The 23,488-nt window shown below is 50.9% G+C and overlaps 1 protein-coding gene across 2 annotated transcripts in view; it reads right to left on the bottom strand.

The window, feature by feature from the left end:
• Positions 1 to 91: 91 nt before the first annotated feature.
• XPO6 (exportin 6) overlaps positions 92 to 23,488 on the bottom strand; it is a 65,548-nt gene continuing 42,151 nt past the window's right edge. Inside the window, exons 11-24 of one of the 2 annotated variants that reach the window (XM_054643583.2) lie at positions 23,295 to 23,387; positions 21,212 to 21,281; positions 19,496 to 19,655; positions 17,534 to 17,626; positions 16,178 to 16,322; positions 15,432 to 15,578; positions 13,433 to 13,622; positions 12,639 to 12,794; positions 11,402 to 11,516; positions 10,754 to 10,925; positions 7,853 to 8,014; positions 5,323 to 5,421; positions 3,456 to 3,686; positions 92 to 752 (exon numbers count right to left, since the gene is read on the bottom strand). In XM_054643583.2, coding sequence (XP_054499558.1) covers positions 651 to 752; positions 3,456 to 3,686; positions 5,323 to 5,421; positions 7,853 to 8,014; positions 10,754 to 10,925; positions 11,402 to 11,516; positions 12,639 to 12,794; positions 13,433 to 13,622; positions 15,432 to 15,578; positions 16,178 to 16,322; positions 17,534 to 17,626; positions 19,496 to 19,655; positions 21,212 to 21,281; positions 23,295 to 23,387 — 1,935 coding nt within the window. In that variant the 3' untranslated portion in view covers positions 92 to 650. The remainder of the gene's footprint in view (positions 753 to 3,455; positions 3,687 to 5,322; positions 5,422 to 7,852; positions 8,015 to 10,753; positions 10,926 to 11,401; positions 11,517 to 12,638; positions 12,795 to 13,432; positions 13,623 to 15,431; positions 15,579 to 16,177; positions 16,323 to 17,533; positions 17,627 to 19,495; positions 19,656 to 21,211; positions 21,282 to 23,294; positions 23,388 to 23,488) is intronic. The other variant, XM_054643584.2, reaches the window with a different exon arrangement.

The raw sequence follows: 23,488 nt of genomic DNA, 5'->3' as shown, positions 1-23,488 counted from the left end.
TCCTCATTCCTGATCCTGGGAAAAGCTGTGGATCACTGCGTGTTCATTTATACAAAATGACCTAGAGGGAAACTAACCCAGCCCCAAGCTATTTAAAACAACAAAGTAAGCACTTTATTCCCATTAAGCATGTTGTTTTAGTATCACAATGGAATGATGAGAAAACGTTTACGTTTAAAAAAAAACCCAAAAAAAGTCTCTAAATCCCCGCCAACATCGGGGAGGTTTTCAAGGCAATTTAAAAACAAAGGGAGTGACAGAAGTGCCAAACCAGTCCCAACGTCAGGAGACTCCTCCTCCGAGAGCTGGGCGGGGCAGGAAGGTGGAATGACACGAAGGTACGAATGTCTGAAGTGGTCTTTGGCGCTTCTGCCTCGTGTTTGATACGGACATGATCTCTCCAGACACCTCCAGATGCAACAAAGTGCTACAGGAGCAGAGGGAACGCCCCGGGAGAGGGATTTCCCGACAGCCGGGATGCCCCGGGGTGGGCATTAAGACACATCCTGCCGGCTCCAGCTGCGGCCTCGGGCTGGGCAGGGAGAACTCAAAGGAAGCGGTGGAGCGCGGTGAAGGCAGCGCCGGCCCGGCCCGGCCCGGGGGCAGAGCGGGGCTGTGCCCCGGGGGCGGCACTCACTCCAGGGCAGTCACTATAACTTCACAGTGCCCGGGGGCAGGCTGTCGTTGCACAGTCTGTAATAGCGCAGGTCGTTCACCAGCCTGTGCACGTTCTGCGTGAACGAGGGCAGGTCCTGCAAGGGAGAGAACAAAAACTGCTGGGAACGGAGGGACACTGAGAGGGGCAGGCACCCAGTGGGTGTTCACACCTGAACAGATCCACCCTGACTCAGTCTGAGCCCAGGGAACTCCAGGCTCTGGGGCAGAGATGGTTGCAGAGCTGACTGCAGGGATCCAGGCTCTGCTCCCATCTCAGCTTTGTGCAGTGAGGCCCCACAGGAATGGGCATGGAATCATGGAATGGTCTGGGAAGGGCCTTAAAGCCCATCCAGTGCCACCCCTGCCATGGCAGGGACACCTCCCACTGTCCCAGGCGGCTCCAAGCCCTGCCCAGCCTGGCCTTGGGCACTGCCAGGGATCCAGGGGCAGCCCCAGCTGCTCTGGGCACCCTGTGCCAGGGCCTGCCCACCCTCCCAGGGAACAATTCCTAATTCCCAATATCCCATCCAGCCCTGCCCTCTGGCAGTGGGAGCCATTCCCTGTGTCCTGTCCCTCCATGCCTTGTCCCCAGTCCCTCTCCAGCTCTCCTGGAGCTCCTTTAGGCCCTGCAAGGGGCTCTGAGGTGTCCCTGGATCCATCTCTCCCCCAGCTCTCCCAGCCTGGCTCCATGGCCAGTTTCAGCACTAATTCCTTGCTGGTCTCCTGCCAAGGCTCCTGGGTGTCACACACTCCCTAACAAGGGCTGATATTCCTGAAGAACAGTCACCTTCCAGAGCCAAGCAACTCCCCCAGGGTTCCATTCTAACCCTCACCCTCAAATTCCCACTCCCTCCCTCAGGACAGGGAACATTCAATGGACAACCCTCAGTAAATGGAAGCCAGAACCTGCTGCTCTGCCATGGTATTCCACACATTTCCTTCCCTGAAATATATCTGCCATGATATTCCACCTTTCCTTCCCACACACGAGGGGTTTGCAGGAATTCTGAGCCTGTGCAGGGACTCTGCTGTCCTTACTGAAACCCTCAAACATCTGGCCAGCAGCTGGAGCGAGATTTAGGCAAGGACATGAGTGTCCCACTTGGGAACACATCAGCCTATTCCAGTGAAACCTTCCTCCAGGAACCACCTTCCCTGACTCCCACAGCACCCTGCAGCCTGAGGGGTGATGGCAGCTCTGCCACCTGCACTGGGAACCCCTTGGCTGGGGATTGCTGAGCATGGAAGTGCTGGGAGCAGAAGGCACTGCCTGGAGACATTGCCAGCGTGTTCTGGCTGCCAGCAACCAGGACCCTGCAAGTCCTTAGAGTCCCAAATGCCACCTCTGAGCTGATACCCAGACCCTGGGGAAGGACTTCTTTTTCCCATGGAAAATGGCCTCCCTATGTGGCCACACCCACTGGATGACACTGGGGTACCAACCTGAACATTTCCAAACTTTGCTGGGTTTCTCCAAAACTGAAGCTGCCAGCAATTAGGACCCTGCATGCCCTTAGAGCCCCAAATGCCACCTCTGAGCTGACAACCAGACCCTGAGAAAGGACTTCTCTTTCCCTGGAAAACGGCCTCCAATTGCAGCCACTCGCACTTGCCAATAACACGGTGCCAAGCAAGAAATTTGCAAACTTTGCTGGATTTCTCCAAAACTAAAGCATCCAGGAACCAGGACCCTGCAAGTCCTTAGAGCCCCAAAGGCCACCTCTGAGCTGATATCCAGACCCTGAGAAAGGACTTCTTGTGGCAAGTTGAAGGCAAGATGTATTCTATTACATCTGTAATAGAATATGATATATTATATAATATGATATAATTATATAATATTATATTAAATCTGTATTAATTAAATATATATTATATTAAATCTGTATTAATATAATTATATAATATTATATTACCTCTGTATTAATTAAATATATAATATTATATTAAATCTGTATTCTGCCATACATCTGTATGGCAGCTGTCTTTTGTCAAGTGGGCAGTTTTCCTTATCTCTCTCTGAGTGATCACAACCACTCCTCCCTCAGGAGGGGCCATCTGCTGATAACAGCTATGGAATGTCCCTGCATGGCTGATAAGAACTGCAGCATCCCACTGGGAGATGTGAGCCCAGAGGGAGGAGCCAAGCATTCCTACCTGGATATAATCTGGAGATTCTGAAATCCAAGTGTTCCTACCCGGATATAATCTGGAGATTCTGAAATCCAAGCATTCCTACCCGGATATAATCTGGAGATTCTGAAATCCAAGCATTCCTAACTGGATATAATCTGGAGATTCTGAAATACCAGCACAGCTTCTCCACTGGATTGGAGGAGGAACAGCAGCTGTCTCTTCTTCCCCTGGATCTTCAGAGGAAGACTCCACCCTTTCCTACAGGATCCCTGCTCCAGCAGAACCAGCCCTGACACTGCAGGAGGGCTGAGCCACAATTCCAATGGTTCTGCTGCCAACACCCTGACCCACAGGGTGTCAGGTTGTGTTCTGCCTCTGCCAGTGTTGTTTTAGTTTACTGCATTGTTTATTTTATTCTTTTATTTTCTTCCCTAGTAAAGAACTGTTATTTCCTGCTTCCATAATTTTTGTTGCCTGAGAGCCCCTTAATTTAAAATTTATAGCAATTTGGAGGTGGGGGGGGTTCATCTTCTCCATTTCAGGGGAGGCTCCTGCCTTCCTTAGCAGACTCCTGTCTTTCCAAACCAAAACACTTCTCTTTCCCTGGATAATGGCCTCCAATGCATCCTGGCAATACCACAATGCTGCAGGCCCCTCCTCACCCTGTCCATTTTGAAGTTCCTCCCCAGCACGTTCTTCTGGTTGGAGTCCACACCGTCACAGCTGGCCAGGAACTCGGGCAGGAAGGCAGAGTAGAAGCCATCAAAGTCCACCGAGGCCATGTTGTAGGTGGCGATGCCGATCTCCTCCTGCAGCAGGTCGTGGGACTTGTGCACCAGCACCTGCAGCAGCACGTTCACAAACTGGAACAGCATCGTGGTCCTGAAGATCTTCTGCACAGGGAGAGGGGCACAGGGTCAGGGGACTTCACTCCTCCCACAGGAGGACAAATCCAGCAAGGACAAAGCAGCCACGGCTTCAGTGGCATCTGCACACGCTGGTGAGCACTGAGATGATTGTCTAAAACAACCCAGATCAAAAATGGCCAAAATAAGATCAATTAGTATCAGCTTGAGGGTTAATGTTGAATTTGGCCACATTTACCTCATGGTTTGGGGCTTCAGGGACACCTCAGGGACCCTTGCAGGGCCTGAAGGGGCTCCAGGAGAGCTGGAGAGGGACTGGGGACAAGGCATGGAGGGACAGGACACAGGGAATTGCTCTGCTCTGCAAAGCACTGCCAGAGGGCAGGGATGGATGGGATTGTTCCCTGTGAGGGTGGGCAGGCCCTGGCCCAGGGTGCCCAGAGCAGCTGGGGCTGCCCCTGGACCCCTGGAAGAGTCCAAAGCCAGGCTGGGCAGGGCTTGGAGCAGCCTGGGACAATGGAAGGCGTCCCTGCCCATGGCAGGGGGTTAAAAATAAATCAGCCTTACAATCTCACCCAGTCCAAACCATTCCACAATTCCAGGCTATGACTCAAGTTTTAAGCATGGGCAAAGCCACCAGCTCAAGTCCCACTCCAATTCCAGCCAGGTGGTCCCTGCACTCTTGGGAGCCAGGGAATGTGGCCAGGGGCCTGAAATCTGCCCCAGGCACCTGTGAACACAAAGGGCTGCCCTTCAGGTGTGACCACAGATGGGAAACTGCAAGCTCTGCTTTCCCAGGCAGAGCAGATTCCCTGGATTCCAGATTTAGTCCTCCATGGCAGCAGCTAAGGGTAGGTTACAAGACCTGGAGGATGGGTCCAAAGAGAGATGGAGACTCCCAGTGGCAGTGAGCTGGGAACAGCAGACACCTGCAGCTGCCCAGCTGGGAATGCTGCAGGCACTGCCTGTGCCACTGAGGGTCCCAACTGCTGCTCCCCCAGACACAGCTCACTGTCCCTGCTCCCACAGACACCTCTGACTGTCCCTGCTCCCCCAGACACAGCTCACTGTCCCTACTCCCCCAGACACCTCTGACTGTCCCTGCTCCCACAGACAGATCTGACTGTCCCTGCTCCCCCAGACACCCCTCACTGTCCCTGCTCCCCCAGACACCCCTCACTGTCCCTGCTCCCCCAGACACCCCTGACTGTCCCTGCTCCCCCAGACACAGCTCACTGTCCCTGCTCCCCCAGACACCGCTCACTGTCCCTGCTCCCCCAGACACAGCTCACTGTCCCTGCTCCCCCAGACACAGCTCACTGTCCCTGCTCCCCCAGACACCCCTCACTGTCCCTGCTCCCCCAGACACCCCTGACTGTCCCTGCTCCCCCAGACACCCCTCACTGTCCCTGCTCCCACAGACACCCCTGACTGGCACTGGGTGTTCTCTGCTCTCCCTCACTGCCAGAGCATGAAGTGGAGTTGGGATCCCTCCCATTCCCAGTTCCCAGTATCAGGAGGGTGGTAACTCCATTCCAACCACACAAAGGCTGTGACACAAACCCCTAAGTCCAACCTGGACTTCCAAGTAGTTCAAAAGCAGTCCCAGGACAGCTCCCTCCTCTTCCCATGCCCAGAGAGCAGAGGCCCAGGCAGGACCCACCTTGTGGTACAGCTTCTGCTTGGTGTTCAGTGTCTCCAGGTAGAAAAGGTTCTGTTTGAACAGGTGAATGTCAGGCTGCAGGAAAGACTGGCCAAACGCCTGGGAACAAAGCACAGAGGGAAGAAGGGCATGGAGAGCACCACAAACATCAGAGATGCCAGGAAAAACAACAGCATTTTCACCCTGAGCCCAGGAGAAACTCCTGGCAGCCTCAGTGCAGCAAGATCACAAGAGACAGGCAGGTCAGATCAGCTGTGCTGCCAGCAGGTCCATGGGGATGACACTTTGGTGAGAACATGGCATATTCCTGCAGAGCAGGCTCCACTGGGAACAGGCAGGCCAAGCTGGCAGTGGAGAGGGCCAGGGATGCTCCTCAGGGGTGTCACCTGAGGGACCACAGTACAGGGAACAAAGCAGGACACAGCCCAGGGGGGGCTCTCAGTCTCAGCCAGGAGCCCAAGCAGTGCCACTGCCCTGATTTAGGATTTGGAGATGATTTAGGGATTTAGGCCTTGGGAGCCTGTGCAGTGAAGAGCCCAGAACAAAACCTGCTGGAGGCTGAGCTGGCCTGGCAGGGCTGCACAGTGTGTGATCAAACATCTTTTCCACCCTGAACACCTCCAAAGCAGAGAACAGGGGATGAAGGTGGGTGAGGTCAGCTCTGTACAGAGACAGGCAGCAGGATTTTAACAGCTCCTCTTCAAGGCATTGTAAGCAGAAGAGTTTATTCTCCCACATGACCCATTTATTGTCAAATGGACAAAAATGACCCAGATCCCATCAAGACTGAGCCAGTTCTGGCCTTAGATCTCAGGTGGAAATCAGCACAGGAACTATTAATATCCCCCACACAGAGCCCTGGCTGTGGGAACACTTAAAGAACACGAAATGGGAGTTTTGTATCAGAGCAACAAGAGCCAAGGAGCAAAACAAGCAGTGCAGTGCTGTCACCCAGCCTGAACTGAGATTATTCCATAAATACCTTCCAGAATAAGGCATTCAAGAGAGTTTGGAAATGTTACACAGCTACAGGTGAAGGAGATGCTTGGACAGCCCTGCACAGGAACCAGCCTGGGCTGCAGTGACACCAAAAGGTGGCAGGAGAAGGAAAAGGCCAGAGAGAAACATGGCTCAGGTTGTGTCAGTGCAAGAGCTCCCTCTCCACATGTGCACCACAGGGGACCCAGTTTCTCCAGGGACTCCACCAGGGGGAAACTCTCCCAAAGTCCTCCACCAGCAGTCTAAGGTGATCTAGGAATTGCAGGGGAACTCATCTGGCCAGCTCTGACTGAAGAAACACTTGGAACACAGCCTGTTATTCTTAAAAATTCCAAAAAACTCCAACCTGAGAAGGTTGGAGCTGGCTCTGGGCACACACTCTCTCAAGGGGCTCCAGGAGAGCTGGAGAGGGACTGGGGACAAGGCATGGAGGGACAGGACACAGGGAATGGCTCCCACTGCCAGAGGGCAGGGCTGGATGGGATATTGGGAATTAGGAATTGTTCCCTGTGAGGGTGGGCAGGCCCTGGCACAGGGTGCCCAGAGCAGCTGGGGCTGCCCCTGGATCCCTGGCAGTGCCCAAGGCCACGCTGGATGAGGCTTGGAGCCACCTGGGATGGTGGAATGTCCCTGACCATGGCAACCCAAACCAGTCCATGATTCTCCATTCCCCAGGGCAAAGCCTGTCAGGTGTTACCCCCTGAGCCTTCCCCACCAGGGCTTGTGGTACAGCACTCAACAAGACCATGGGAACTCAGGAAAACTTCCCAGCACTGGCAGCTCTCCCCACTGCCAATCACAACACTCAGAATTAAATGGGTCAGTGGCAGTAATGTATTTTTATAGCAGGATGAGGCTTGCAAAAAAATTAACATTCCTTCCTCATGCCTGCATGGCTCTGTGCCTTGTGAGCTCAGCAGCTGGGTCACTCCTCAGCAATTCTCATTTTCAGCAGTTTAGGGAGGCAAAACCTCACTCAAGCTCATCTAAACCCATCACCCACATGTGCCCAGGTGGGACCTTCACAAGAACAAAGACCCTGAGGGGATGGAGTGTGTCCAGGAGAGGGAACAGAGCTGGGAAGGGGCTGGAGCACCAGGAGGGGCTGAGGGAGCTGGGAAGGGGCTCAGCCTGGAGCAAAGGAGGCTCAGGGGGGACCTTGTGGCTCTGCACAGCTCCTGACAGGAGGGGACAGCTGGGGGAGTCCCAGGGAACAGGGACAGGACAAGGGGAAATGGCCTCAAGTGCCAGGGGAAATTTAGGTTGGATATTGGGAAAAATTTCTTCATGGGAAGGGTGGTCAGGCCCTGGCACAGCTGCACAGGGCAGTGGTGGAGTCACCATCCCTGCAGGGATTTAAAAGCCATGTGGATGTGGCACTTGGGGACATGTTTAGTGGTGGCCTTGGCAGGCTGGGGGAATGACTGGAGTCAATCTCAGAGGGCTTTTCCATCCTTAATGATTCTGTGATTCCCTGTTTAGTGCTCCTCTGCAGGACAGGCTCTGGGCAGTGGTGGGAAAGGTGAGTTACCTGCATGATGGCACTGAACTGGGCTTCATTCTCCATCTGCTCCTCTGCCACTCCCCTCTGCACACTGGCCAGCACACTGGATTTGAAGAAGTACCTCCAGTTGTGGTGCAGCACCCGGAAGAGGAGCTCAAACAGCTCTGCCTTCACATCAGGGGATGAGCGCTGCCAGGAGAGGGGACAGAGCTCAGGGCAGGCTCCTCTGCTGGGATCCCACCCACACCTGGGCCCACCCACACATCAAAGCACTTCTAAGGGAGCACCAGAGCCAGCAGCTGTAGGATCATGCTGAAAACACATCCCTGACTCTGGGTTGTACCTCCTGGTTTGACCTCCTCCCTAATTTTAGCTTCTCTTGAAATCCCTGACAAAATCCTCCACCCACTCTGTTTCCAATCCCACTGACTGTTCCCCCCCAGGGTGTTTTCTCTCCACACTTGCAGCTTGTGGAAATTCAAAGCTTCACAGCTGCCACTGATACCTGGGGTTTAAGTTTTTCTGTTCTGTTTTGGTGTGCAGCTTTTAGCTTTATATTAAGTGTTACTAGGATCTTTTCATAGGGTGGTGAAGACAAAACCTATTCTAGCTGGAGACTCAAGGACTCTTCAAACTTCAGGCCCAAAGCATAAACAACGTGAAAAGAGGAGGGTGGGCAAGCAAGGAGGATGAAACTTCATCATTTGAAGCTATTAATTGGACAGTTGGCTCCTGTATGCAAATGGACTAAAACTTATAAAAATGTGAGATCTTGTGACCAAGCTCTTTTGTTTCCATCATGGAGCCCCCCAGGCAGAGCCACGACTGTGGAGGATGGGTCCATGGAGATGGAGACTCCCAGTGGCAGTGAGCTGGGAACAGCAGACACCTGCAGCTGCCCAGCTGGGAATGCTGCAGGCACTGCCTGTGCCACTGAGGGTCCCAACTGCTGCTCCCCCAGACACAGCTCACTGTCCCTGCTCCCCCAGACACAGCTCACTGTCCCTGCTCCCACAGACACAGCTCACTGTCCCTGCTCCCCCAGACACAGCTCACTGTCCCTGCTCCCCCAGACACCCCTCACTGTCCCTACTCCCCCAGACACCTCTGACTGTCCCTGCTCCCCCAGACACAGCTCACTGTCCCTACTCCCCCAGACACAGCTCACTGTCCCTGCTCCCACAGACACCCCTCACTGTCCCTGCTCCCCCAGACACCCCTGACTGTCCCTGCTCCCCCAGACACCCCTGACTGTCCCTGCTCCCCCAGACACCCCTGACTGTCCCTGCTCCCCCAGACACCCCTGACTGTCCCTGCTCCCCCAGACACCCCTCACTGTCCCTGCTCCCCCAGACACAGCTCACTGTCCCTGCTCCCCCAGACACCCCTCACTGTCCCTGCTCCCCCAGACACCCCTGACTGTCCCTGCTCCCCCAGGCACCCCTCACTGTCCCTGCTCCCCCAGACACAGCTCACTGTCCCTGCTCCCCCAGACACAGCTCACTGTCCCTGCTCCCCCAGACACCCCTGACTGTCCCTGCTCCCCCAGACACCCCTGACTGTCCCTGCTCCCCCAGACACAGCTCACTGTCCCTGCTCCCCCAGACACCCCTCACTGTCCCTGCTCCCCCAGACACCCCTGACTGTCCCTGCTCCCCCAGACATAGCTCACTGTCCCTGCTCCCCCAGACACAGCTCACTGTCCCTGCTCCCCCAGGCACCCCTCACTGTCCCTGCTCCCCCAGACACAGCTCACTGTCCCTGCTCCCCCAGACACCCCTGACTGTCCCTGCTCCCCCAGACACCCCTGACTGTCCCTGCTCCCCCAGACACAGCTCACTGTCCCTGCTCCCCCAGACACAGCTCACTGTCCCTGCTCCCCCAGACACCCCTCACTGTCCCTGCTCCCCCAGACACCCCTGACTGGCACTGGGTGCTCTCTGCTCTCCCTCACTGCCAGAGCATGAAGTGGAGTTGGGATCCCTCCCATTCCCAGTTCCCAGTATCAGGGCGGTGGTAACTCCATTCCAACCACACAAAGGCTGTGGCACAGAACCCTCAAATCCTGACCTGGATTTCCAAGTAGTTTAAAAGCAGGACAGCTCCAACCTCTTCCCATGCCCAGACAGGACCTGAGCTCTGGTACTGCCAGGGTGTGGCCTTTGAAGACCCTTCAATAAAAATCCACTTTATTCCTCTTAACTCCATCTAGCCTCTGTTCCAGCTCCATAAGGCATCACCACCCCCCTGTAGCCATGATATTTTCTGAAAAAATCCTTTCCTTAGCATTTTTCCTCCTGAGAAGCTGAGAGGCCTCAGGAACAAAATGTAACCAATGGTTATCTGCTGCTGTAGAATGCAACAGGTGGATCTGTGATTGGTCTCATGTGGTTGTTTCTAATTAATGGCCAATCACAGTCAGCTGGCTCAGACTCTCTGTCAGAGACACAAGCTTTTGTTATCATTCTTATTTTTCTATTCTTATCTAGCCTTCTGATGAAATCCTTTCTTCTATTAATTTAGTATAGTTTTAATATAATATTAAAATATAAATATAAATTTAAATATAAATATAAAATAACATATAATATATATATTATATAATATTTTATATTTATATTTAAATTATATATATTTATATAGAATTTATATTTAAATTAAATATATTATATATAATATATATACTATATATTATATATAATATTTTATATATTTTATATATTAGATATTTTATATAAATATAAAATATAAATATAAATTTAATATAATATTAAAATATAAATTATTATTTATTATAATAAAATAATAAATCAAACCTTCTGAAACATGGAGTCAGATCCTGGTCTCTTCCCTTATCCTGGGACCCCTGTGAACACCCTCACACCCCCCCAGCAATGCCTCCCCTGCCCTGCCCTGGGAGCTGAATACCTCTGCAATGATGGGATAGACCTGCTCCATGCACAGGGAGATCACACTGGGCAGGAAGGGTTTGAACACCTGGCCTGGCTCCTGCACCACCACCTGCAGGATCTTCAGGAACTTCTCCACCACGCGGCAGCCCGTGCTGCCCTCGTGCAGGATGCTCTCTGCCAGCTGCTCCCTGGGACACAAACAGGCATTAGGAACATCCCCAGGGATCCAAAGGCTCACCTGGTTTACAGGAAAATAAGTGCTGCCTCTAAAATGCTCCATTAATAGTGGCCAAGTACGTGAAGGCACAGAAGGGAGGGAGGTTTGACTGAGGGTTGACAGATCCCCCTCCCCAACAAAAGATGAGTGAGGGGACACTCTCAGACCTTGGGCAGGAGCTAAGAGGGAATGTGAGAGTCCAGTTCAACACCCCACACAGCCAGCAAGTCGGTGGGAGAGCTGGGATTGCACAATGGCAGCTGTGACTGATGGGCACTGGGTCTCTCCAGACTTGGAAGTGTTTTCCCCAGATTCACCCCTGGGATGTGACAAAAGTCACAAAGGCTGCAAACAGCCCACTTTAGGGACAGGGACCAGCTGTCTGAGCAGCTCCTCAGATAAACCATCCTGAGGGGTAAGAAAGAAGTGACCAGGGTTGGGCAGTACCTGGTGAACATGTTCAGGAAGGTCTGTATGATCTGCTCAGTGAAAGGCACTCCCATCTGCACCCTCAGGCCTTGGAACAGGGTGAGGAAGAAGCTCAGCATCTCATCTGTCACATCTAAGAGAGGAGAAAAGCAACAAGAACATGCTAAGGAAACATCCAAGTGCATCAATAAGTCTTTTATGTTTAAGTCTGAAGTTTGCTCCTCCTGTTCAGGGAACCCCACTTACTCTTGGGAATTTACCAACAGGGTTGTCTGAGAAACTGAAACCATCAGCTGGTTCCTACAGGGCTTCAAGATTGTTCATCCCCTTCCAAAACCTGCCAGGGATGACCAGCACAGGCAGCACCCAACCCCTCAGAGCAACCAAAATCCTGCCAGCAAGGCCTCAGTGTGCTCAGAGTGCTGGGACAAAGCTCAGGGGCAGCTCCAGGCCCATCTCCAGTGCTCACTGCTCATACAGGGTTAACAGGAAACACCAGGAAATCCAAAACACCCACAGAGCTTGGGGTGGAGGAGACAGAATCCAGCTTGTTTTTTTGGCAGGAACTGAGAAGACTCTTCTCTCCTCAGAAGTGAGCACATGGTGGTGCAGTGAGCTGATCAGCACCCAGCTGATCCTTCACCCACCCCAATAAAACTGGACAACCAAGCTGGAGCTGCTCAACTCCTCCCTCATCACACAGCCTTGGATAGCCAATAAATGGCAATTGATGAGGCTGTTCTGAAGACAACAGCTCCCTGGAGTCACAACACTGCTGCCTTGGATCCTCTGCATTTCACTGCTTTTGTCTCCCCTCAACCCCCACCACTGAGAAAATCCCACCCAGCTCCAAGGGGAACAGGAGGAAGCACCTGATGTGACACAAAATGCAAGCTGCTGGCCAGCAGGCCGCCAAGTGACAGTCCTGGCTCCATCTCAGGGAAAGAAACCCCCAAATCCCACATCATTTGACCCAATCTGATGACAACTATTCCTCTTAATGGTAAATACAGCCAGAGAGGGTATTTTAAAGCTTTTTTTTTTTTTGTGCTCAGGACCAGCTCCTCTTTGAAACTGTGACAATCCTGCCTGGATCCTGGCTGGCAGGGATGTCCCTTCAGCCCAGCTCTCCCAGCACACCCAGGCACAGCAAACCCACACACTCCACACCCACACCACAACTCTGCTGCTGCTCTGGGTGTCACCAGGAGCTCAGAAAGCTACTCACAGCATGACCCCTGGCCTGAGGTTATACCTGACTGATGAATGAAAGCTGGGAAGAGGGCTAGTGAGACCTGCACGGATTCTTGCAGCGACTGATAACAGATCTGCCGGGACTTGGTGGATTCTCCAGAGACACTTTCCACAATGTCTTCCAGAACGCTCAGTGTCTGGTGGATGATCACTTTGGCTGCAAAACGAGAGGAGTGATGCTTCTAGCATGTGCCAAAACTGCTCACAGGTAAGAGGAAGAGAAATTAAGCTAACATACAAAGTAATTAAAACAACATGTGTGTGATTCACGTGTGACACTGCAGATTTCTGAATGATTTTTAAAGTGATCCTCAATAAAACCCAAAATCACCCCAAACTAGGCCCAAAGCATAAAGTTTCCCTGCCCCCTTGCCAGGAGTTTCTTTGCATTCCTCCTATATAAACAAACCCTCTCCAGTACTTCCCAAGGAAGAAATTCTTATTTTCCCCCTTCATTTTTTACAACCACGATCTTTGTTAATGCTGCTTCCAGCCAGTTTTCTATTACTACACAAGAGGCTGTTCAGTATTCCCAATGCAATCCTTACTATTTAAACTGTTATCCCAACCCTGATCCCAGGAAGACAGCACTCTAATGGAAGAGTTTACAGGTGACCTGGGATGAGAGTGCCCTGTACAGAGCAGAAAAGCCTCTAAAAACAGAAAGAAAACCCAACCCGCTCCTTCCCCACCCTCCCCATATACGAAACAATTTCTCAGCTAAAATAACCACTGTCAAATCAGCTTAATGACACTCCCCAGTGCAGCAGGAGTGAGCAGGACACTGGTACTTACTGTCCTCCAGCTGCACCTTCCTCTGGGGCAGGCTGGCCGTGGCCTTGAGCTGCCGGTAGTCGCGGGTGAGGGCGGACACGAGGCTGGCGTGGTTGGTGGAGCGCACAGCCCACTGCTGCTCACTCTCAGGCAGGTTGGGCCAGGGCAGCAGCAGCACGTTGGACAGAGCCCTGCACACCAGCACCTGGGCCTGGGAGGGACAGCAATCACAGCCACTGAAAGGTTTGGGTGGGAAGGGAGGGGAAAGCTCGTGGTGTTCCACCCCTGCTTTGTGCATCTCTGGTGTGTGGGGTGAGCTCTGCAGAGTTGCTTGGACACTGAGGATGGATTGCAGCTCCCAAAATATCCACACAGGTGGGTATCAACCCTGAGCTCCTGGTACTCACAATGAGAGGTGGGAGCAGAAAGCCACCCACAAGAGCCCAGACAGCAGCAGGGTTGGACTGACAGCAAAACTATTGAATCATGGAATGGTTTGGGTTGAAAGGACCTTAAAGGTCGCAAACTTCCAACCCCCTGTCCCAGGCAGGGACACCTTCCAGCAGACCAGGCTGCTCCAAGTCCAGCCTACCCTTGAACACTTCTAGAGATGGGGCAGCCACAACTTCTCTGGGCAGCATCAATCAAAGAGACAAAGTTTTAACTTTTTTCCCAAGTTAATTTTTGCTAGAGCACAAGCTGGAGTGAAATGATATTTCATGGCTGTCCAAGACACCACAGGTGCTCACTATTCAACAGCAGAACATGAGCCCAAGTGAAAACAACCAGCCCTGCAAAGACAGAGAGAAGCAAAGCTCCAGGATTTAAGGCCTGGAAGCAGCTCCCAGCTCTGCCAGCCCTTCCCTGCAGCAGTAAATCTCTGGTGCTTATAAAAACAAAGATGATTTTACTTTCATTACTCATCTCCTTGTCTGGTTTACATGCTGAGCTTCTGCACTTGTGCAGCACTTTGTGCTTCCTTGCCAGCACACAACATAACCATATCCCAGCACTGTGGCCGTTCAGCGCTATAAATGGAATATATTTATATTATTTACATTGCTGCTGCAATATAAATACTCCAGTTTCACAAAAAACTCTTTGTGTAGGTCAGAATCAACGTGCCTGTACTGTGAAGATGATGCAGAACTGGGGATGGTGTCAACAAATGAGAAAAGAATCAGATCTAAGAGGTGCAATTGTGTTTTTTCCTTGTGCTGTTCCTCAAAATAGATCATTAATTACATACAATATCACTGAAATTTGTGGATATACACAATATAGAGAAGGTGGCTGATTTTTGAGGTTATCTCTGTCCTGCATTGCCAAGCAAATTGTATTCTATTTACCACCTGGATGGCAGTTGTCTTCTGTTAGTGGGCAGTTTTCCTTACCTCCTCTACAACGAGGGAAACACCTGCTGATAACAGCTATTGAATGTCACTGCATGGCTGCTAAGAACTGCAGCATCCCACTGGGAGATGTGAGCCCAGAGGGAGGAGCCAAGAATTCCTAACTGGATATAATCTGGAGATCCTGGAACACCAGCATGGCTTTCTCCAGAGGAACAGCAGCTGCCTCTTCCACTGGATCTTCAGAGGAAGACTCCACCCTTTCCTACAGGATCCCTGCTCCAGCAGAACCAGCCCTGACACTGCAGGAGGGCTGAGCCACAATTCCAATGGGACTGCTGCCAACAGCCTGACCCAGAGAGTGTCAGGTTGTGTTCTGACTCTGTCACTGTTGTTTTAGTTTACTGCATTGTTTATCTTTTTATTTTCTTCCCTAGTAAAGAACTATTATTTCCTGCTCCCATAATTTTTGTTGCCTGAGAGCCCCTTAATTTAAAATTTAGAGCAATTTGGAAGGAGGGGGTTTACATTTTCCATTTCAGGGGAGGCTCCTGCCTTCCTTAGCAAACACCTGCTTTTGAAACCAAGACAATCCCTCAGCACCTGAGGCACATCTTCCCGAGGACAGAGCCTTCATTTCCCTGTGGGACAGCTCTGGGTGAACTGACCTTGTCGGGGAGGCGCTGGGCAGAGGTGTCAGTGATCCTGTTGAACACCTTCTGCACGGCCGGGATGCTGATCAGGAACACCGGGCGCACCGTGGTGGCCAGGGACACCAGCAGGTGGCACGCAGACAGCAGCAGCTTCTCCTGCACCTGAGACAGACAGGGGTGGTCAGTCCCACCAGCACACACAGCCAGGCTCAGCTCTCTGAGCTGCCAGGACCTGGGGGGTCAGGCTCTGCTCCCAGGGAACAGGGACACGATGAGAGGAAATGTGCCCAGGAAGGTTTAGATTGGGTTTTGGGAAAAGTTCATCATGGAAAGGGTGGTCAGGCATAGAGTGCTCAAGGCAATGTGAAGTCCCCATCCCTGGAGGCATTTAAGAGCTGTGTGGACATGGCATCTGGGGACATGGGTCAGTGGTGGCCTTTGCAGTATTGGAGAAATGGTTAGACTTGATCTTAGAGAGCTTTTCCTAAACAATTCTATGATTTATTTGTAAACCAGAGCATAGCTGAGTTCCCTTAATACTGTGAGAGAGAGAGACTTCCCTGCTTTCAAGCCATTAAATCTGAGTTTAGAAGTTTAAATCTGAATTTAGACTGAGTTTAAATGCCTTTAAGTTGCTTATGCTTGTATTAGCCTGACTCCCAGTGCTGTTGGGACACTTCCCATGGCTCTGGGGCACAGCCCAGCTCCCAGCCCACCCCAGCTGAGCAGAGTGCAGCCCCCAGCCCCCAGGGGGGCAGTACCTTGGAGCTGATGAGGGGGGTGATGGCCTCCAGTGCTGTGGACACCAGGGAGATGAACTGCTCGGGGTTCTGCCGGTGCACCTCGCTGTAGAACTGGGCCAGCCAGTGAGCGTAGGCCTGCAGGGCTGCCAGGGACTGGGCGTGCCTGGGGACACCAGGGGACACAGTGAGCAGTGCAACAGGACACAGGAGTGGTGTTTCAGGCTAATCTGGCAGCAGGGTTTGTAAAAAATCCTTACTCTGTTTTGGTTTTGGTTCTGGACCCACCAAGGTAAAGGTGGGAATTGATAAAGCCAAGTTATCAGCAACTGGTACCTGACTGTAACCACAGCTGATAATCACACTCCTGTCAGGTGAGGGTTCAGTCAGGGTGTCCCTCAGTTTCAGAGAGGTGGCCCCCAAATGTGGGACAGTGCTGCTTTCTCAGGCAAGCATTAGAAAATGGATCACAAGTTTCTTCAGGGACAGGGAAAGGGGTTAACCCTTGCTGACAGATCATGGAAAACACCTCCCCAGTTATTGTAAACCAGAAAAACCATTACAACAACAACCCCTGCACAAATTTCAGTGCCTCTAACTTGGGATTAATAGGAGAAATCCCATTAGTTATACAGTGATATGGTGAAATCTAGAGGAGGTCTTCAAGGAGCTGCTTAAGGTGCAATTACAAACCAGAACAAGTGTTCAAACCTTAAATTCTGCCCACAGTGCTCCAGCTGGCAGGGAACAGGTTTGTGTGCACAGCATCAGCAAGGGAGAGTCCCTACAAGTCTGTCACAGAGGGAGGTGATCTGTGACCAGCAGCACCAAGATTTCACACCGAATGGTTTGTCCCAGAAATGGCTTGCACGGCTGCAAGGCTTATGTTTGTCTTGGAAGACAAGGATTTGAAACCCTCAACTGGGAAAAACCTCTTTTACCTGAGCCACAGGTCTGACTTTGGTAGCAAAAAATCCATCAACTGGATTTATAAATAAACTACACATTACACAGTGGATCCATTTCTGTAAAATATCACTGTTGTAACACTTATTTCCTCATTAATTACCCTGCTTTTACAGCCACCAGCACAGGGCACAATCCCAGTTTGCTCTCAGAGATGATTTAAGGGGCATTTTTCCTTCTCAGCACAAACATGTTTTCCCTTAAACGACCTGGGTACTTCCATTAGAGCAAAAACTGGTCCAAAATCTTGGCAGCAGCCTTGACTTTCCTCAGCTGAAAAAGGTGCTTTCCTGGGGAGCTGCCAAGAGCTGGAGAGGCTGTTTCCCAGAGATCTGCCAAGGAGGGGTCTGAGCAGCAGCTCCAAGCCTTGCCCACCCTGTGAGTGCCCAGTTTGGGTGCAGCCCCACTCACACATCGATGAGGTCAGGTTTCAGCACGGAAGGAACAGCGGTTTCGATGTTGTACAGTTTGATCTGGGATCCATACAACGTCACTTTCACCAGCCTGGAGGGGCAAACACACATGGCAGCAAAGGGATTGTACAAATCTGCTCCAGCACCTGAGCTAGTGCAGCTCTTCCCCAGTCTGAGTGGATATTTAGTTAATACACAAATGAGATTTTGACCATTTAGCTTAAAATAATTCAGAGCCTACTGCACTGTTTGGGGTAAAATGGAACAAGTCAGATGCTCCTGCACAGAAATGAAAACATAAAACCCGTGTAAAAGCCTGAAATTCTCCCATTTGTAACTATGAGCTAATTAAGTACCTAGGAGAGGATAATAAAACATCTGCCCCTTCAGCTCTCACAGGTCTTTTCATTTAAGAGAAGAATCATGGAAACATTAAGGTTGGAAAAGGCCTTGAAGATCACAAAGTTCAGCCCGAGGAGCCCCCTCCAACCAACTGCATCAAAAAGTGACAGGTCAGAAAAGACAAACACTCTGTGGTCACTGTCCACTGGATTAGAAAGTTACACACTGTCTTGCAACAAAGAACTTGGACCATCTTAGACTATGGCCAACTGCTTGCTGCCTTATTAACCTCATTGTCACCATGATATTTTATGAAAAATCCCTTCACCAGGATTTCTCCTCCTGGGAAGCTGGGAAGCTTCAGCTTCTCCTTGTTTTGGTGCTTTGGAATGTGATTTGGAGAACTGTTTACTCAGCATGTGAATTGTTAATTTAATGACCAATCACAGCCAGCTGTGTTGGACTCGCTGAGTCTGTCACCGGTTATTATCATTCTTGTTTTAGCCTTCTGATGCATCCTTTCTCTTGCTTTAGTATAGTTTTAGTATATCATTCTCTTTTAATATAATATAAATATCATATCATATCATAATAAATCAGCCTTCTGAGAACATGAAGTCAAATTCTCATCTCTCACCTCATCCTGGGACCCACAACATATGTGTGTACATGTATTCAGACCTTACTGGGCCAAAGTATCCACATTGATAATGTGGATACACTGAAGTAGAAAGAAGCCAAATACAGCAAAGCCAAATACACTCTGTGATGATGTTCCAGATTGCAAAGCAAGATGTATTCTATTACCATCTGTATGGCAGTTGTCTTTTGCCAGGTGGGCAGTTTTTCCTGATCTCTTCCACAATCACTCCTGCCTTGGGAGGGGACATCTGCTGATAACAGCTATTGAATGTCACTGCATGGCTGATAAGAACTACAGCATCCCACTGGGAGATGTGAGCCCAGAGGGAGGAGCCAAGCATTCCTACCCAGATATAATCTGGAGATCCTGGAACACCAGCACAGCTTCTCCTCCAGATTTCCCAGAGGAACAGCAGCTGCCTCTTCCACTGGATCTTCAGAGGAAGACTCCACCCTTTTCTACAGGATCCCTGCTCCAGCAGAACCACCCCTGACACTGCAGGAGGGCTGAGCCACAATTCCAATGGGACTGTGCCAACACCCTGACCCACAGGGTGTCAGGTTGGGTTCTGACTGTCAGTGTTGCTTTAGTTTACTGCATTGTTTATTTTATCCTTTTATTTTCTTCCCTAGTAAAGAACTGTTATTTCCTGCTCCCATAATTTTTGTTGCCTGAGAGCCCCTTAATTTAAAATTTATAGCAATTCAGAGGGGTGGGGAGGGTTTACATTCTCCATTTCAGGGGAGGCTCCTGCCTTCCTTAGCAGACTCCTGTCTTTCCAAACCGAGACTGTCCACTGGATTAGAAATTTATAAACTTTCTAGAGTTTATCACAAAGAACTTGGGACCATCTTAGACTATGGCCAACTGCTTGCTGCCTTATAAACCTCATGTCTTTGAGATGATGTTCTCTAAGCAATAAACCCTTCTTAGCCTGATCCTGGTGCCCTCCCTTAGAGGCACAGCTGCACCCACCTCTCCACCACGGTGAGCGCGTCGTTGAACCTGGCGGCGAACACGTCCCCGGTGAAGTACTCGGCCAGGCGGCCCACGGCCTGCAGCAGCGAGCTCAGGTCCCTCAGCGAGCAGTGCAGCCTCCTGCAGTCATTCTCTGCTGTGATGTTCAGCCTGTGACCTGCAGGGACACCACAGCCCATCAGATACACAGCCACAAAGCTGAGTTTCTCTAAGGGCTGCCCCCAGAGCTGGAAATTGCTGCTCGCGCAAGGGGAGAGCACCACGGCTCTGGGATTGATCCCTGCTGCTCCTGGGGATGGGAAACCTGGGGACAAAGTGACACAAAGTGCCAAGTTTGCTCTAATTCCATTGTGAAACTAGCTCTGGGCCACAGGTCAGATGGCAGCACTGGCCCAGGCACTGCAGCACTCTGGAAAGGAAGCTCAGCTCTCCTGACAACACCTCAAGGGCTGATAAATGACTATTCCAGCCTTTTACACCTTCATTTCCTTCTGTATGGAGTTAATTCCTCCACAAACAGGAGCCTTTCTGTTTTCTGCTGCCATCAGGAGCATTCCCTGCTCTGGAGAAGGTGGTTTTCCACATGGGAGAAGGTGGTTTTCCACGTGGAGAAGATGGTTTTCTCATGGAAGAGGTGGTTTTCCAGGTGGAGAAGGTGGTTTTCTCATGGAAGAGGTGGTTTTCCAGGTGGAGAAGGTGGTTTTCTCATGGAAGAGGTGGTTTTCCAGGTGGAAAATGTGGTTTTCCACGTGGAGAAGGTGGTTTTCCACACTCCCTCTGCTGGCTGCAGTTCCATGATCCAGCAGCAGATTTGGGACAGAGAATTTGTGACTTCACTTCTAGTGTGAGGTGTGTTGTGCACTTCCATGTTTCTCAGGTACAAGAAACAATCTGCTAATGAGGTTTTCCAGCCCCACACAATCCTCCTGAAAGCAACTATGTTCTCATGTTCTCCAACACCACCTTTTGAAGAAAATAAATTTTCTTTCCACTGACAGCTCAAGCTTTCAGCAGCAACCTCTCCATTTTGTGCCATCAATACAAACACACAATCCTGTGCCATGTGCTCTGGGATGAGCAGGGAAGCTGGATCACTCTGGTCCCTTCCAGACCCATTCTGGGATTCTGTGCCACCACCCAGGGCTCAATCCAGAGCTGCATCTGAGCTGCTGCTGCTGCTGATCCAGCCCCCAGGACAGCTTCTAACACAGGCTGGTGTCACAGCACCAAACCCCCACACATTGCTTATCCTAGGGCTGAAATGATCCTAAAACTGGGAATATTTTTTCTAAAACTGGCTACACAACAGTCACCATTCTGCCATGTCCAGCAGTATTGGAGATGTGACAGATTCCTTTCCTGGTCACACCAGGGAATTTGAGTACTACCTTAAACTACAGCCTGCCCTAAGGCAGATCTCACCACTGCTGCTTCCCCTGCTTCTCAGGAAGGAGCTGTAGTATTTGGTGCTGCACACCTGCTCTTAACATTCTGGTATCTTCATTTCAAATACCAGAACAAGGGAAGAACCAAGACAATAAGAATAAATCATATTATGAGATTCCTGTCTGCTGCTGGAGTTTAACACTGAGCCATGAGACTCCACACAGGTTTGGATCAAGTGAATACAGAAAAAACAACACCAAAGCAGGTCTGGAGTGGTTTTGCAGTGATGAAAGAGGGAGGAGCACAGTGTTAGAGGGTGGTTATTACCTGTTCCTGAAGTGACCACGAACTGCTGGAGCCCCAGGTACACTTCCAGGTTATCCTGCAGAACGGGAAACTGAAAGAGAGAAGAACTGATTGTGATCCTGGGGCTTGGCAGACAGTGACAGTAACAGCCAATGACTGATTGCTCTGCCAGAGCAGAGTGCTCTCATTTCTCCCCAGTGCCTTCACACAGACATTTGGAAGAAGGGCAGGATGGGCTCTGGGCTGATCCTGCATCCCACAACTTCCTAGGTCCCGACAGCTGTCAGGAAAACAAAGATCACTCCCCTGAAGGCATTTCCCTGTGGCAGCTCTCCTTTGCCTCTAATCCCAGCAATCAGCCTGACAAGATAATGGTCTGACAGTGCAAGTGAGGGCCCAGCACCAGGAATACACAGCTGGAGGCACAACTCAGCCCAAGGAGCAGAGGAGTGGCAGGGTCTGAAGTGCAGGAGGTCTGTGTTCACCCACCTCACCTGCAGGTATCACCTTCTCAAGAGGTGAGCCTTAAAAATCTCCCAAAATATTATGCAACTAGAAAGCTGAGTTCAGTGCCTCTACCAGGGTACAGAAGGGAAGCAGTGCAGCATTCTGCCAGCAAGCTGCAGCAGTGAAACTCCATGGGGAAAACAGCCAAAGGAATAAACACCACAGTCCTCATGCACCCCGGTGTGGGAGCAGAGTGTCAGCCCAGCTCCATCACTCAGCAGTGGCAGCAAACATGCCAGGTCCTGCTCATACTTCAGCTGAACAATCTTTCTCAACCCTTCCAGCCTGGCACAGCTCTATTTAATTTCTGTTGGGGAAAATGGCTGAAATTGGTGTTTGGTTTGATGGAAGTTCTCTTGCCCATCAGCAGAAGGAGCTGCAGCCTTTCCTTGCCCAGCATGGGATGGAGTCATGGCAGCTGCTGTCCATTGCTTTAATTATTTCCCACTGCTAAAACCCCTAAACTAACCACTGCACCCACCAGCCCTGCAGCCACTGGGAACTGCTGGAGAGGCTGCCTCATTCCCCAGTCCCCCAGAAGAAACAATGCAAGGCTCAGGAAAGCACTCCCTACTCAGCTTCCAACATGCTGGGCCTAATTAACAGTGGAGTGTCTTTGCATAACTGCCTGAGGGGAGTTAAAAAACCACAGAGCCTTCCTCATGTGGATGTGTTCCTCCAAGGAAGCCACATGCTCTGCTCCATCTGATCCATCTGCTCCCTGAACACTGCTCTGCTCCTTGGTGCCTCCCGCTGGCTCCCGGCAGGGCTGCACAGCAGCCTCTGCTTTGTTCCCTCCTGCTAGTGACAGGCTTCTGCTTCCCTGCCTCAAGAAAAACAGCAACTGCAAAGACACTTCAGGTCAGGCATCTCCTGCCTCTGCAGCAGCCCAGTTTTCTCTGCTCCTTGGGAATACAGTTCTGAGGTCGAGCTGCACAGTGTTCCCAGCAGGATTAATGCACTTGCTGAGATCTCACTGCTGTTATTTCCCTTTCTCCTCACCCAGCAAAACCCCACCTGGACTGCTCTGAATTCTGGGCCACACTTCAATCCCCAAGATATCCTTCTCAAAATTGCTACAAGCCCAGACAACTTTTACACCACCAAAGGTAGTGACAGCAGCTAAAGAAAAGCACTTATCCAGATCAGATCTGCTTCCCAATAGTCCAAGGCCTCTCTCCAGCATTTTTATCTATCTATTTTAATCTTTAATTAAAATAAAGATTCCACTCTCTTGAAAGCCCTAATAATGACACTTATCTGCCCAATTCACAGCCCTGCCTCTGAGATAAAGGCCAAGATAAACAGCCCAGAGGGGTTGCTGCCAAATGTTCACACTTTGAGAGGTGGGAATTTCTAAAGAGTGACCACCAAGCTGGACTTAGACACTGAACCACTCTCTTCAAAACACACCAAGAAATGCAACAAAGCCAAAGAAACAATTCTTTCTCTTCAATTTCTAATCTCCCCTTGCCAAGTTTTGCATCCAACCCCAAATTTCCCTTTTTTTTTTTTTGGCACTGAGGCATCTGTCAAAAAAAATCGACAGCAGTTGGTGCTGATTCCACGTGGCACTTTGGCCTGGGGCAGGACTTACGAGTGTGGAGAAGGCGTGGGTTGGCAGGAGCTCCATGACTTTGGCCACCACCTCCAAGCTCTGGCGCAAGTACCGCTGCCACTCCGTTTGCTGCTGCAAACAGAAGGACATGGGGTGAGCACTGCCCTTCCCTGGGTCCCTAGAGCTCTGTGTTCCCCTGGGAAGGGAGGGACAGCAGGGAGAACCCCCCCTCA

The sequence above is a fragment of the Agelaius phoeniceus genome, chromosome 16 (genome assembly GCF_051311805.1).
Source record: "Agelaius phoeniceus isolate bAgePho1 chromosome 16, bAgePho1.hap1, whole genome shotgun sequence".
Lineage (NCBI taxonomy): Eukaryota > Metazoa > Chordata > Aves > Passeriformes > Icteridae > Agelaius > Agelaius phoeniceus.
Note: the sequence above shows the minus strand (reverse complement) of the source record. Positions and strands in the feature narration are given on the sequence as shown.